Source organism: Phasianus colchicus, chromosome 1 (assembly GCF_987193195.1).
Source record: "Phasianus colchicus chromosome 1, bPhaCol1.hap1.1, whole genome shotgun sequence".
Taxonomy (NCBI): domain Eukaryota; kingdom Metazoa; phylum Chordata; class Aves; order Galliformes; family Phasianidae; genus Phasianus; species Phasianus colchicus.
In genome coordinates, this window is record NC_143436.1 from 104,448,405 (window position 1) to 104,464,922 (window position 16,518).

At 38.0% G+C, this 16,518-nt stretch overlaps 1 protein-coding gene across 2 annotated transcripts in view; it reads right to left on the reverse strand.

Moving 5' to 3' along the window:
* Positions 1-16,518, reverse strand: part of APP (amyloid beta precursor protein) — a 202,401-nt gene that overhangs the window by 41,666 nt on the left and 144,217 nt on the right. For both annotated transcript variants that reach the window (XM_090121406.1, XM_031612471.2), the window contains 4 exons: positions 13,567-13,641; positions 12,366-12,524; positions 3,658-3,786; positions 1,511-1,610 (listed from right to left, as the gene is read on the reverse strand). In XM_090121406.1, the coding sequence (XP_089977532.1) occupies positions 1,511-1,610; positions 3,658-3,786; positions 12,366-12,524; positions 13,567-13,641 (463 nt within the window). The remainder of the gene's footprint in view (positions 1-1,510; positions 1,611-3,657; positions 3,787-12,365; positions 12,525-13,566; positions 13,642-16,518) is intronic.

The following is a 16,518-nucleotide window of genomic DNA, read 5'->3' on the forward strand; positions in this document are numbered from 1 at the left end:
CTATGTTACCCAGAAGGAGAATGCTTATCCTGGAAGAGAATAAACTTCCTTCTCTACACTGCAAATTATTTTATTTAATAAAGCCCAGATCTAATAGTGTAGTCTTTCATTTTTGCTGCCTAATAACTCCCAATACAAGAACATATTTTTCACTGCTTTAAATTTTGTAATGCTTTGAAGAAATTATACTATACCCCAAATCACAACCCCCCAAAAAAATCAAGGTAAGGAAAAAATACTTTGGAGACTGAGAAATTCTTAGCTCCTCTCATCTCATTAGGACTAATTTTAGCCTCTTTTCCTCCTAAAAATTAGTATTACATTTGAGATTAGGAGTCAGATTTTTTAAACCACTTAGCAGTTAACAGATTTCAGCTCCCATGTCTCTTCAAAGCCTCTGAAATTCCCATTCCATTTCAGTATTCAGGAAAGAAAATTAAGATGAATGTCCTCGCCAATAAGCATTAATTTTACTAATAACAGAAGAAATTGAAACTTCAAGCAAGAATACAACCAAGAGAATGACAATTGTGGGTAAACAAACCAAACAAACTCAACAACTGAGCATATCCAACACCTAATATCAGCAGGTCTTTTCTTACAGAAATGATACGCTCTCATTTATCAATAAGGGTTTTATTTGAATAGTCCTCTACAACTGCAAACTGAGACTGTTGTTTCTGTCTTGTAATTATGAAGAACAGAAGAATGTAGTTGAATTAATCTCTCTCCTTATGGTCTCATGACCACCTCCCAAGCTCTGTTTTCTGAGCTCATCCCCCACTTTCTAAAGTTACCTTACAAGTAAACACATCTGCTTCCTAACCCATGCCTTGGGTGCCAGGGAATCCACCGCTATTCTCTGTCCAACACATCCTTATTGCAATGGCACAGCTCACTCCCTTGTTCCATAAATAATTTACCAAATAAATGCACGACTGGTAAGATACTGCCAAGTTGTATTTAATAACCCCTAGTTGTTACCTATATTTTTCTCAAATTCTTGTGAATTTCACTATTCTTTAGCTCAGGGATTTCCCAAATGACTGCGTCACTTAAAGTAAATGCCACATCAAATTAAATATCCAAACCCAGGAAGGGTTTAATAAAGCTACTGATTATTAACAGCTGTTTCCACATAGCATAGAGGTTCCAAATGTATATAAAAATATTACAGGGAATATATTAACAACAAAGGCTGTATGATTATGTTACTGCATAGATTACACAGGAATTAATGAAGTTTACATATAATGGTAATGAAATTGCATTTTTTAAAGAAACAGGAAAACTCTGAAAGCAAATTATGAACAAGCTTTTCCATTTAGTCTGTCTGATAGTTCATATTCACAAGTTTATATTCATTATAATTCATAATTCATAAGTAAGTTTGTTCTATTTGTAAGTTGGGACAGTGTATCAACAGAAGTAAGATGCTGCAATTTAGCTTTTAGCGGTGATTTCTTATCAAGCAAATATTTTTGTTTTTCTACATTAATAGTTTGCATACCGACTTCATCCTGGATCTCCTCAGCCACAGCAGGCACATTGTAGAGGAAGGAGAGAGACTGATTCATGCGTTCATATATCACACGTAGATGTGTCATAACCTAAAGAAATAAAAATATTTTAAGGAGGGGAATACTAATACTATTATTAGTAGCTATTATCAAAAATTTTACTATTTCTTGTTTTGCAAAGCATTACAGTTTTTACTTGAAGTAGGAATAATATGCTCCATGTGCTGAAATTGTCAAACGCATTGCGACATTCACCTCTCCTACACAAGTAGTGTGCTAGACATTCCTCCATAGCAAATACCTGAAACACCATGGGAATGAAATAACTTAAAGCAAGAATTTACATTTGCTGTGAGGGTACACAGACAACTATTGTAGCAGAAATTCACAGCCTCATTTACTCTCCAATAATGTGTACACTTGCCCAATACTGTAACCTTCTGCATGCCATTCAAGTCAAGTGAGGCACAACTGATTGCTGGATCAAAATGTGTCAGCTGGTTGGTGTTTTTTTTTTTCCTTTCTCCTTATTCTAATACTGCAAAAAGAAACAGCCACTCTCTGACGAAAGACTGAATGCTCTTGTTAAAAGCATTTGAAAACATTTCAAAAAATATTTCCAACCAGAAGCATTGTTGTGTTGTCCCAGGTGATTCTAACTGTTGCCTCAGGTTGTGCCTCCATGCTGCTATGGGTAGAATTTCAGCATCCCACAATAATCATCCCCAGGATACTCTGCAAGTATCACCTCTCTTCAACAGAAAGGAAAACAGAGGTGAATCTTGGAAGACACAGACTACTGACAAAGACAATTTTAAGCCCAAACAGGAAAATAGTTTACATAGAGCAATTTCTGTGAAAAAAACTTATGCTTCTGAACAATTTTGTTTTTCTATTTTCCACTGAAATAAAAACTCCCTGGTAGATCCTCTAGCCTACATTCCTTCAACCTTCTGACCTATTCAAGAAGCAAAGATGTTATGGAAACACACATACCTATGGCAATATACAAAACAGTAACTGTACTTCTTGTATCTAAATGTCACTTTCCATTCTTCATGTGTGCTGCCCAACAGTTTGTAGTCTGCAAAATTCCATTGTTTTTTTGTGATTTAACAACCCAATGCTTTAGAAATTAAAGTAATGCAAGATGTAAAAGGACATGCTATCATATTTAAGAGAAAAGAAAACCAAGATCGCTGCAGAAGATGTTTAGAAGTGAGCATTTTTAAATCTAGCAATTTCAAGCTAGCATGATCTCCATGTACAAGTCTGGCTGAAATAGCTGTTTCAAAATTCTAATATGCAAATCATGCCATTCAATGAGGTATATGGTTTTGATTTGGCTTTTAGCAATGCCAATCAGTTCATAACTGTGTGGCTGGAACAGAGCTTCCTATTGCATCCTGCAGAGGGAACAGAGGCAGATTCTGCAGATTACAGCACACGCTTTTAGCAGCTTATCCGTTCTGCCTACAGTTTTAATTGCTGTTTTGAAAGCCAGCTATATCTCCTGTGTTTTTTTGCTTCCTCACCCTCCATGATTTACAAAGGTAACATAAAAGCTGTTCCAAAACACACACATTGAGGACTGCAGTAACATTCAGCAGTTAAAATGCCACGAACTACCATGCACATTTTAAAAACTATGTTAAACTCAAGTGCATTGCAGTAATCACATTTATAGACATTACAAGTACCTCTGCAATGACTACAAAAAGACTGGTTGCAGTCAGATGGCTGCACCACTTCTGGTTTTGCTGCTTCAGCTGAGTGAAGCATAACCATGTATGTTAGCTAAATCTATTACAAACATTTTCCTCGAGGTATTATTTACCAAAGCAGTAATAAGGGCTCTGGGCATTGCTGCTCTGGATGACTCCTTGGGAAGTGTTCATGACTAGCTCACTGTTTTGACAGACAGAAAACCTGCTTTTCAGTTCTTCTCAAAAGATAAATTACACCCACATGACTACTACATCACTTTGTCTTGATCTTCTGCTGGAAAACAATTTATTTTTTATTGCATCTAAAACTGCCCACAGAAAGTAGCCAAATGTTTTTTAAAAAGTAAGTTGACAGAAAACTCACAATGGTTATGAGAAATACGACCCCACTAACACTCAGTGGGGATTACCTGAGATCTGATTTGGGCAGCTTTCTTTGGGTCTACCATCCGGACATGTTCAAAGTGTTTGAGAGTATGCTGTCTGTCTTTCTGCTCAGCACGCACATACTTCTTCAGCATGTTGAATACGTGACGAGGCTATAGGAAAGAAACAGGAAATAAATGAGTTAAATTTAGAACAACACATGTTTTAGTTCCATACATTGGAGGTATGCCCCAAAACAGGAGCACAGAACAACTATTACGTTGCATGCTCAACTGAGATTGATATCTATTAACTATAGTTAAAACTGCAAAAGACTAAAACTGGTTTTATTAACCAGTATCAACTATACTCTATCAAAGCCGAGGAGTAATCAAACAGATTTGACTGCAAAACTTTTTAAACAAATTCAAGACTGCTCTGTCCTGCTAATACTGCTATGTGAGCAGAAGAAACAAAGAGGAAAGGAATAGCTGAGGTACAGAGGGCACACATCTTCTCGAAGTACCCAACCTGGGTATCAGATTTAAATAAAAAAAGTTTATGTATACATTTCAGGTGGTTTTACTTACAAAAAGCCATTAATTATATGCCTCAAGGTATACAACCGAACAAGAACAGAGGAAAGAACTGCAGCTGAAGGGACATGAAAAATATACACAGACTGATGGTACAGCAGTGAAGACTGCAAAGAAGGGAAGTTTTTCCTACCATGAAACTAAGACATTCACTTTTAACTCAGTGTTTAGGGTGATGTTGGAAATCCAGCCCCCCTCACCAACACTGCTTGCGTGGTTGTGCTTGTGCATTTTTTCTGAAGCTGCTGAATAGTGAGTAAAATGAGTTGACATGGGTGAGAAGGAAGAGTATGGAGATCTTACTGTGCAGGAAATTAAAGAATGAGCAGGAGAAGGGAGCAGCCTCACGGGGTACTGGCACAGATCCAGAAGAACGGGTGGGGAAGCAACAAAATAAGCATCAGAAGCTCTGTGCACAGCTTTCTGAAGCAGAAAGAACCGTGGGCGAAGCTGAAGGTTTAGGAAGACTTAGATTCATGGTCAAATATAGATCCTAAACTAATTTAACATTTACACAAGATATGAACACTAAGCCATAGAGCTGGAAGAGTGAAGAATTTTTTTGCTTGAGAGAGAAAATAGATTTTAAGACGTCCAAAGAAAGTAAAACAAAGGTTATATGAGGATCTTTCAGACAGAGAGATGCAAAACCATTCCCAACCAAAGGATTAAACTTAGTAGTCCCATGACAGAAAATTCATTTGTGAGGAAAATAACTCTAAATCACCAAAAGTCAAACAGCCTGCGATGAAGTTGCAAGAAACCATGAACCAATGTTGAAAAGTAAGCAATCCCTACAACATTACTATAATGGCAAAACAAAATGAAATGTCAGCTGTGACAGTTTATAGGAACAAAGGCTAGAAGACCACTAAGGTTTAAAACAGTAATTTTCTAAAGACAGAAAATATTGTTCCCTTTCCTGACATTTCATCATTTGTTCCCCTGAAGCACATCAAGATAACAGGTTTGTGTACATTAAAGAGAAATGGATTAATTTCTATTTCTTCAAGGAATACTCAAAGTGAACTGTCACGTCTAATGCCAGAAGGATATACATATGTCACTCTGAAAGTAATGCCTCCTATTTATTTCCACGGAAAGTACAGCAGATAAGAAGTGCACAATAACACCATTTGACAGAGCAAATCGACAGCTACTAAACACTGTCTTTCAACACAGTCACCACCATTAGCTGTACATTTTCACTAGAGCCCACATGCTGTCCTCATAAAAATCCGCACCAGCAGAGGCGACCCAGTACCGCCATCAGCACTGCCTCACTGCGCTCATATCCCCTGTTTGGTCTCCAGAAATGTACAGCAAGTGTCAATGAATGTCAATGGGTGCCATTTTTTCCTCAGGAAGAAATTCAGTGACACATCTTTGATTCACATGCAATTCCACGTCAGATGCCATTGTGCCAAGTCCCATCTCCATACTGCATTATATCCACATTGAAGTGAACCACTTCTGCTTAGAAATCACACTCACGTATATACTTTTTGCAGCGGGATTTGCCCCCCAAACCTCTTGCATCACGTGGTGGTATGAACTCTTGTAATGTGGTAGAGTGGAACAGCCACACTAAATGGTCTAACAGAGGAAAGGAAAGGCTCCACAGGCTATCTCATAAAAAAATATCTCACAGAATAACTAACCTGTATCAGCCACCAGGGGCTACCTAACCATCATGAAATAATACTATTATTTTCAGCTGTATTTGTTTTGTCAGCTTGTTTTTATCAGCTTTCCTCTAAAAGAGACCAGGATATTCCCAATGTGACTTTCATTATCTGCATGTTTTTAGTTACCTTAAATAAGTGACCAATATTTCTGGCAACTGCAATTGAGCTAGTAACCAGAATGATCGGTGACTTCCTGAGCAACGGGATCCAGGACCAAATTCAGAATGCGTATCAGTTCACAAGGAATGTGGTTTAGATCGGAATAATATTGCTTACTGAGAACTGGAAAACCCTGACCTGACTAGAAAGAAGCTTAACTCCACATTAGCATGGCACATATTTATTATTCAGGCCAATGTAAAGAATAATATGAACACATCTAATAAGCACGCATACAGTAATGTTGAGTGAAGTAGTGCAAAGGCTCCTGTTACACACAGCTTTGAACTATTTCCAGCACATTTAGACATGTTATTTATGCCCATGAAACTTTTTCCATACTTGCTTTTTATCCAACACTTAGCACAGCCAGATCATAGTCCTCTTACAAGCTATTGTAACAGATGAACAGATGACCTGTCATCTGACTGTATTTTAGTTGTTAGACTCAAATCTTGTTAGTTTTGTAGCATGTGTCAAAGAATTAGTTTTTGTGTGTTGGCACTTGCATATATATTCAATCCATCTGGTCCACTCTAGACAAATTCACAGATTACCTGTGCAGTCTAGGTATGCTATTCAAGCTGACATAGCATCATTAAAAAGATACCTTTCTACCTAAAACTGTAGGGAGTATATCTATTCTCTTATTAGTAAAGCAGTTCTTTCGTGGATATATAGATGCAATCCTGACAACCTATTAAAAGGTCCAGTACAAGACAAGCCTAAACAGAGCAGAAATCACTGATGGCAACTTTTGCTACCCAGTGGTGAATCCCAACCCCAATGACTATTTAATAAGCATGAAATAAAGGTGCCTTTATTTCAGGTAGAATCAGTTTAGAGACAAGATCACTTACATTCTTCTTTAACAATGAAATAATAATATTAATGTTTCAGTTTATCTCCAAATACAAACCAATGGAATCTGCTGGCCAAGGATTGTCCTATCCTTTACCATGGAAGGTGTTCCCAGTATCAACTACTGGAGAACATGGGCTGTCTTTCCACTTCACCTTTTAAGGCATTTCAAAAGGCAAGAATTCTATGTAATAAATGCTTAAAAGCACTTCAGAATCCTTCTGGAGATAATAAATTGACACACACAAGCCATATGTCTTCATGTATCATAACATGTCTTAGATTGATAGTACTGGTTTATCAAACACAATAGAAGAACCCTACAGAAGGCAGCCCTCCAGAAGCTGTTCAAACACAATTGTAAATGGTGAATATTTAGTGATTACATTCTCTGCTGGTCTTAGCAAGGATTTACCTTGGTTTTGTTCTAGTCAGCAGAAAATGTTACTTACTGTTTATTTATAAAACAATTAAAATCATTTACAACTTTCACAACTCTTTATACACTCTGTCTCACTTCTAAGTTTTGGCTCTGCTACTATTAGTATTTCCTTGAAATGTAGATAAGGTACATTCACATCTGAAAATTTAGAGAATAAAAACCTAATTCTTTTTCTACAGGTCATTTACAAGGAAATGTAACCCGCTGGTCTACTCCTAACCCCAACCTCGCTAAATCATATATGTGGTCTAAAATGTCTGGGAACAGTGTCTAACTGATAAAATATACACACATTTATTTTGTACATGCACATATATGCATACACATATATGACCACTACACAAAATGTAGCTTATCATTTCAGATTTTAAGGGAGTGGTGAAAAAGTGCTATTTCATTGAGCTTGCAAAACAGAAACATCAAAATTATTCTGGATTGCTACAAATATAACCTACGCTCTCTCTATAGAAATTCAAAATACTTTCTGCTGAGAAAAACATGAAAACCATCCACATGTACTTCTGTGTATTTAAAATACAATCTCCCATGTCTGTGTGCCATGGAACTTCTATGGGAAATCATGAGCTGGCTTGTCATTTTGACCAAAATTCACTCTAAACCAGAAAGGAAAGATCCACAATGCTGGATTTTACCATTTCATCTTGCCTTTAGAGAAACATCAATCACCAGTCCTTTCTGATTACTGCTCTTGAAATGCGCAACAATTGTTTCTTTTCATTCCATTTTTAAGGATACCTTATACTGTATATTAGGTATGTATTTTAACTGCTATGTTATTGATTCATGGGCTGTATTTGATACTGGAACTGCAGTTCATTTTAGGAACATTCAAGCATGGCTGGCTAGGATGACAGAAGGACTTTTCATTCATGTGAAACCCCTATCCTACATTTTATGTCGAATTAAAGATGTCTTATCATTCTCATCATGCTAGTTTGTAAGAAAGTGTATTACCACACATAACAAATACATTGCTATTAGCACTCAAAACTTCCCTTTGCCTTCTCTCTCAAGGATTTTCCTGAGAAAGAACAAAGTGAAAACAGTATTTGATTCCACCTCATCATTTGCTTTTACAAGATTTAAATTTATTCAACTCTGACAAATTAAATTTTGTCTCTGCTCTTTTAAAATTTTGGAGTTTAGTTATGATGAATCTGCCAAAGTTTTGCAGACCATAATATCCATCTGGAATTGCCTCTCTGACTTTAGTTGCTCATATGAGAAAACCTACTGGGCAAGATGAGATGTATGACTATACTACATGCTCAAGTCCACAGACTAGAGAAAAAACAAGGAAGTGTGGTTTTATTCACCTAAAAGCCTCAGAATCTACTCTAAAACCTGAATTAAGCAACCATCTTCCTCAGACTGACCTGGTTTAAAAGCTGAGCTGAAATCCATGCTGTCTATTTAATAAATCCCACAAAACTCAGCATATGTGAGAAATTGTAACTTTACACGTTTAGGTGAGCAGGGTGGAGGGTGGAGTATTAGAGCTGAACTGATCTCTCCTATAGCATAGAAGGATTTTTATCAGATCAGTAGTTATGCTTTTGCCTGCCTCCAACTGCATATTTTCCCAGCAACCTTGCTGGACCCAAAAAAGGCTCTGAACTTCCAGAACACAGAAGCACTGAGTAAAGGCCCCTCTGCAGATCTTTCTTCCAAGTCCAAATAGCTGAACATGACTAGTTTCAGTCCACAGTAAGTTCTCACCATAGGAACAGACTGAAGGCACAAATGGTACCAGAAAGGACATTAAGGGAAACAAGAAAATATACAGGAAATAAATTCAAATGGGTTAATGTACAAGCTAGGGTTGATCTTAATTATCCCTGCTCTGAACAGCAGTAATTTGCATCTTAGTGAAACAGTTCTGAAGTGCAAGAGAAACATTTTCAACTGAGTTTAATTATTATATCCTCATTTTACTCTGTGCAAAATATAAGGAGGTTAATTAATTACCGATCATAGATTTCCTGTATGTTTCCTTGCTCTGAAACCCTTTATTTCACCACTGTGAACTGCATTTCTCTTCACCACACCTCCTCCCCCTGACTTCCCACAGAGAATGAGCCTCTGCTACCAACAAAGATTAAACAGGGAGACATAAATCCAAGTAAATTTGACATGCACACGAGAAAGAAAATATAAGCAAATTATAGAACCAAGTTGCTTGCAGAGACTGATGCATTTGAATTCTTCTATTTAGCTTCCAAAATGAAGGGAAAATCTCCAACTGTTTTAAAAACTAGAAGCATATTAGTTTCATCTGCCATTAATCCTCCTTTTCTGTACTAAGACCATCAAGTGGGATGAAACAATATAGCATTTTGACACCAGATACTGAACATCTACACCCTATTTTCAAAGACAACAGAGTATAACAGCACAGTTAAGCTGTACTGGAAAGTAGAGATGAGGATAAAATTTAAGTTTCTGGGCATCTTGCATGACAGTGCTTCTGAGAAAACAACAGAACAAGCATTTGGTTTTGCCAAAAAATTATGTTGTAATAGACCTTGAAGTTATGTTATTTCATTTCTGTCATTCATTTCTGAAAGAGCTTCCTGACTCCCTTGCGGCTCAGAGTGGTGTCCTGACAAACTCTTGTGACACTGGCATGGACAATGACCTGTGTAACTCCTGTGTAATGATCTGAAAAACTCCTGCAGAAGAGATAGGATATGTGGACAACACATCCAAGTGATGTAAAACACTACACCTCCCCTCCCCTACCCCCCGCCAACACACATAGATACTTCAATAAAAAAGACCAATGCCTTTTTCAGTTTAAACTCTAATACTCTTCTAATTTCATTTAAGAGACCTTACCACTTTAAGTATGGACTTGTGCAAAGTAGTTGACGCAACATACTTGACTCAAACTGGAAACATTTGACAGATGGACAACTCAGTGGATAAGAAATCGGCTGCATGGTCACACTTGAAATGTTGTGGCTTCATGTCCAAGTGGAAATTCATGATGAGCAGTGTTCCTCAGGGGTCCATACTGGGACAGGTGCTGTTTAGCATTCTTGTCAGTGACAAGGACAGTGGGATTGAGCAAATTAGCAGACAAAACCAAGCTGTATGATGTGGTTGACATGCTGGAGAGAAAGGATGCCATCCAGAGGGACCTTGAGAAGCTGGAGAGGTGGGCCTGTGTGAACCTCATGAATTTCAGTATGGCCAAGTGGAAGGTCCTGCAACTGGGCCAGAGTAATTCTAAGCACAAATACAGACTGGGCAGAGAATGGATTGAAGGTAGCCCTAAGAAGAAGGACTTGGGGGCGCTGATTGATGGAAAACTCAACACAAGCTGGAAATGTGCACAAGCAGTCCATAAAACCAACTGTATCCTTGTCTGCATCTAAAGAAGCAAGTGAGGTGATTGTCCCCTTCTGCTCTACTCTCATGAGACCCCACCTAGAATACTGTGTTCAGCTCTGGAGACCCCAATATAAGAAGGACACGGATCTGTTGGAGATGTCCAAAGAAGCCCATAAGCATGATCAGAGGTCTGGAACACCTCACCTATCAAGACAGGCTGAGAGAGTTGAGGGCGTTCTGACTGGAGAAGAAAACAAAATAATTTTTCTGGGATAGTTTTCAGACAGAGTTACAATCACACAAGGCTCAACTTTACAGCAAGAGCTGGTTGCCTGAAGCCAAATGCGAAACTGCATCTGAGGTGAATTCCTCAAAGCCACAAAGCAGAAGAACAGGACCTGCAGCCTTTCTGTGAACTCAACACATCTCACTTTCAGTTCTGAGTGGCAGACACCTATCTCCAAAAGAAAGCTGCATACCAGTCCATAACTTGCAAATGTGTCTGCTGGACACTGGAGTCCACGCCCTTCACCACACTTGTAACAGTCGTAGATTACAACACACAGCATCTCACAGTCAGACCAACTAACATCCTCCACCCAATTTAATACACATTTGCTTCATTTTTCAACAAATCACTATACTGCAAAATATAGACTAATTCTTCATACAGCTACTCTGTGACAGGCAACTCAAGATTACTCTTTTACTTTACAGTTTTGCACCAAGAGGTGGCTAAGAAGTTTGATGATGATAAAGAATTGTGATTAAGATCATTCTTCCATGCTCACTGAACGTGCAGGTTTCTCTATGAAAGGAAATTCACTTAAAATATGTAATTTTATCAGGGCAGTCAATATTGATGTAATTTCCTATAAGACCAAATTTAGGAACCGTGGATCCATCTTACACTAATGATTCAAAAGGCTTTTAGTCACATAATGTTTTTTCTATCTAGGAAGCATTCAAGAGATGAGAGTTATGTAAAATATTTGACTATTTTCCCATAGGATTCACAAAGATTCTCATTTTTATGAAGGGTATAGACTGGCTGTTTAAAGATTAAACAAAACCATTACAGATATAGCGTCTTTAATAATTCCATTCAAATCCACATTCTGGATTTAGTGTTTACAGTGCTAAGAGCCATACAGCCAAATTTGAATTGCTAGTGGGGTATTTTCACACCATCCAACAATCCTCCCAAAATCCTTCACCAAACATTTAAACAGTTCAATATATGAAACAAGAACACAAGTACCCTCATCCTTAAGCTCCCTCTTGACCTAATGAAGTATCCTACTGCATACCACTTGGAATGACTGCATCATCATCCTTTATCAGGATCTGTAAACGGCTACAATTTCAGGCATTTTCGTGTTATTTACCTAAGTATCTAAGTATCTGTATGTATGTATGTATGTATGTATGTATGCATATATCTACCTATATGTAAGTATGGGGTGCGTGTCTGTATTTGTGTGCACACAATATGTCAAAACTTTAAACTTTCAAACTGTCTGATAGCTGCAGTAGGTACTGCACAGTCAGTGCTTCATTGCTGGTCTTCATTTGGCACACATTCTTTTTCCCCAGGATGACTAAAGTGACCTTGACACAGCCAACAGAGATGGTGATATTGCACTTACTCTGGGTGGGACGGTCTGCAATGCTGTGATGTAGTTCTCCAGAGCAATGCGGCGACGGTCATTCAGCATGGCCTCCACCCGTGCCATGTGAGTCTCCACAAGCTGTTGCCTTTCATTTGCCGCTTCTTGTTCCAGAGATTCCACTTTCTCCTGGAAATGCTGAAAAAAACACTCATCACAACAGAAGCAGTGAAGACACCAACAGAGAACAGTGGACATGAAAATCTGCCTGCAAATCACCAAAATGATTCCACATGTCAGTCTGGCTCCCAGAACTTCTGTGCTGAATGTCCCTCTTATTGATTCCAGTAAGAACTGCTTCTGAACACCTGGCAACATTTTTTTTTAATCTGTCAAACATTCCTTACATGTTCTTACTCTGGGTGGGATGACCACTGTGACTGTGTTCAGTGTTAGGGAATTCAGTACAGAAAAGGATGGAGTTTGACAAGACTTTGTCTCCTGTAATCACAAAGGCTTTCCACGTATCAAAGTGACTTCACAAACAAATCTACATAGTGGAAAAAAACATTCAACCTGTACAGAGCCACTATAATTCCTTATAAATTGGCCACCAGGAAGAAAAATTGAACTCAGAGTCATTCCATTAAAGGAAAAGCTTGAGTGGATATAATGCAGAGAGAGCAAAGTTGTGGGATTTAATATGCAATGCAGTCTGGTTCTGAATGTTACCTTTTTATAGTTTTGCACTGAAATCGTTCTAGCAGTACTGAATAATATCTAACATAGCCACAGTGGGTTTCAAGTAGTGTCTGGCTTGTCAGAATTTTTGAATTATAATATAATTTCGGATAAAAGATTTTTTTGGCGGAGAGTTTCTTCCAGATTAAACTGATGGTGATTCCTTCTTTAAATCATATTTTCCATCTCTGCTTTGAGATTTCATCCCATGGCTTACTAGTTTATCACAGCATAAATTCTGAAAAGGGCTTATGGGAACTGATTTGTCAGTTCTCACTGATGAGAAGTCAAAATTCTCTCTTCTGCACTTTTGTTCCAGGGATTGGATGCTAAGTACAGAGACACCAGCAGCTTTTAACAGCTGGAAACAAAGATAGTAAGAGCAGAAAATAACATTAAATCTCCATGTAAATATGTTTTGAAATTACATCACCACTCACAACCACTGCATTTTAACTGCAGTCCCAGTTGATAAGGCTGCAGAAGTATTCTCTTTTACCTGAATAACAGCTTTCTTGTCAGCCTTTGGCAAGTTCTTTGCTTGGCGTTCTGCCTCCTCCCATTCTCTCATGACCTAACAAACAAAACAAAGATTGTGAATTTCAAATTTTCTTCTCTCATCTCAGGACTCAGCAACTGCCAAGCACTATAGCTCACACAATTATCTTTTTATATTCCTCCCCTTTCTCACATCACCATAAAAAAGCAATTGCAACATTTAACAAAGGTAGAATCCTGTTATTAATTTAAACAAAGACCAAATTTCAGTATTTGAACATCATGACAAGCTCTCATAACTTCACAGACGTTAATCAACCTTCAAGCAAAGGAAGTGGAATCTCTATGGGTAAACACACCAGATCATTTTCATCTCAGACATAAAAGAAAATGTTTCCACCTATAGTCAAAAAGAGCGAATTTCCACTCATTCTATGTGACAATTTTGGGGGTATCAGAAAAATGTTTAGCTTTGGACTATATCATCTGCCTTTGAGTAGGACAGATGAAGATCTACATGCAATTTGTGTCAGCCTGTTCAAAATTAGGGGCCAAATATTTCAAGAATTGAAATTCTCAAATTACTCTTAACTGGCTGCTCATTACATCTGAAACTTTCTCATGGTCTTTGTCAGGGACTTTCCTCATTTCATGCCTAAAGAGCCATCTCTTCAGATCAATTTTTTTTATGGAGCAATTGCTGTCACCAAATCCAGTGCACACAGATAAGTGGCTTGTTTATGTGAAGGTTTAGCACAATATCAAAAGAGAGAAGAAACAGAAGCAATTTCTCAACAGAAGCACATTTCCTTCCCACCTTTACCTGAAAACACACTTTCATACCATTTGTAACAGAAACTCTCAAACATATACTTTCCAATGGGGATTTAAGAACAGCTCATAGTTCATACACGACTAAAATTTTACTAGAATAAATACCAAAGACAAGACAAAGTGCTGTGTCTCACGCTTGCAAGTTAAGCCTCAACGGAAGATTTTAATCCTTCTTCAACAAAACAGTAGAGAGAGCATGAAGCCAAAATCCAATTTAGAGTGTTGTGATATATTCTGGAAAAAATGCACCAGTTTTGGAGTGCTGATCTGTGTTAAGGATGCATTAGGTATTCATCTCTTAATTATGCACTTAGGCTACAACATTGTGGTGGCCTAGAAATCTTAATTCAATCACAAACAGTATCTTTCTAGAGAATTGTTATATCACTGGTGCCAGGACATGACCCAGAACCCACAGCATTAATTCAAGCCCTAAATTAAAATGATATCAGTTAAAACTCGAGCATTGACTTAGACTAGCAAAGCTCAGACTTTCTTCTCCCACCCCTTCTTTTATGCCTCCAAATCTTATCGGTTTAATACTCTTTTTCACTGTGAATGAGCATCAGTGGGTTTTCAGCTCCTTGCCATTTTACGCCTAAAATAATCCTGAAAAACATAAAGGCAAAGACACACTGCTAATCCACATGATAAAAACAAGTCTTGTGGATAATGCAAGGAGACCTTTGGCTAGAATAGGTCTCCCTGTCTATTTATTTCTTTAAATCTTTTAAAGCACTGAAGGTGGGATGATAAACTGACAGCCTACACAGCTAGCTGGGAGGAATATAAATTACTGGATTCAGTGTCCAGTTCCAGTGCAAGAACAAATGGCTTGCATAAAAAAGCACAGAAAAACATGTCTGTTTTCAGAAATATTCAATTTAAAGATTACAGAAGTTCTGTTTTGAATTTCGTTTTTTCAATTAGGAAGACTTCAAGAGTTGAAAGCAGTGTGGGTGGGGAGGGAGTGTGTGGTTTTGTTCTAACTAACTAAACAGTTGCCCTACAGATATCTATGGGCAAATGCTACTACCAAGAGAAGGCGTGGGCTCTTATTGAAGGCTATACCTTTACAGAATTATGAATGATTAGCAAATGTACCACAGAGGTCTATGGAAAACCATCAAGCAGAAAGGAAAAAGAAAAATCATTCTCCAGATATGGCTGTGCAGAAAAAGGGCTGAACTTGTAGTATGTGCAGTTATAAACTATCCTCTTTTACTGAAAGCATAGACCTATCAAAGCCATATAGATTTATAGCTCTCCAAGGTTTGGCTGATTTGTACCAGGAAAATGACAACTTCTGGTTAAGATTTAAGAAGCAAGTTGCTTCAAAGTCAAACTTCTTCAGGACTTGGGACTTACTGCCTGGTAGATTCCTTTAGAAATTGGGCTGTAGAGGACAGCAAGAGGGAGAAAGGATGCAAGAAAAGCGTCATTCACTATTAAGAAAAAAGCTAAGTACAAAATCTCATTACACTAAAACCAGTAGAATTTATTCACATTTTTTACACTGGTGCACAGAAGAATACAGCAATGAAAGAATTTTGAACAGGCATTTGGGTTACACCAATCAAAACAGCAGAGGTCCTTGACTAAAGGCTTGCTTAGTTAGCTTGTCAAAGCCATTACAATATGATGCCTATGTTTGTCAAGCGCTTTTCTTGCACACTTAAGTCTCGACTCTTTTTCTGGTAATAGCATCATCAGATCTCTTCAAAAAGCCTTGACTGTAACTGGGGAGGGGGGGGTCATTCTCCTAACTAAGCTGACAGTTTTAGAGAAGGTAAGAGTTCCCACACAAAACAGCTGAGGCCGAGAGATCCAGGGAATACGGTGCCACTGGTACTAAAAGTCAGCAAGTACCTCAACGATGTGCGAGCAAGTAGCATGCAATGATCCTTAGTGCTGTTGAACAGCCAGACAATTCTGGTTACCCATGTCCTCTTACAGATCAACATCATCTGCTACTATGGGTTTCCTGATGTGACTCTACCTGATGAACAAATAAAGGAGCTCTGATAACACTCTGGCATCCCTCCAAACACACTGACTGCTGTCATGCTTGGTCATACCTTTGGTATGAGATAAGAAGTGTACTTTATATTTTATAAGA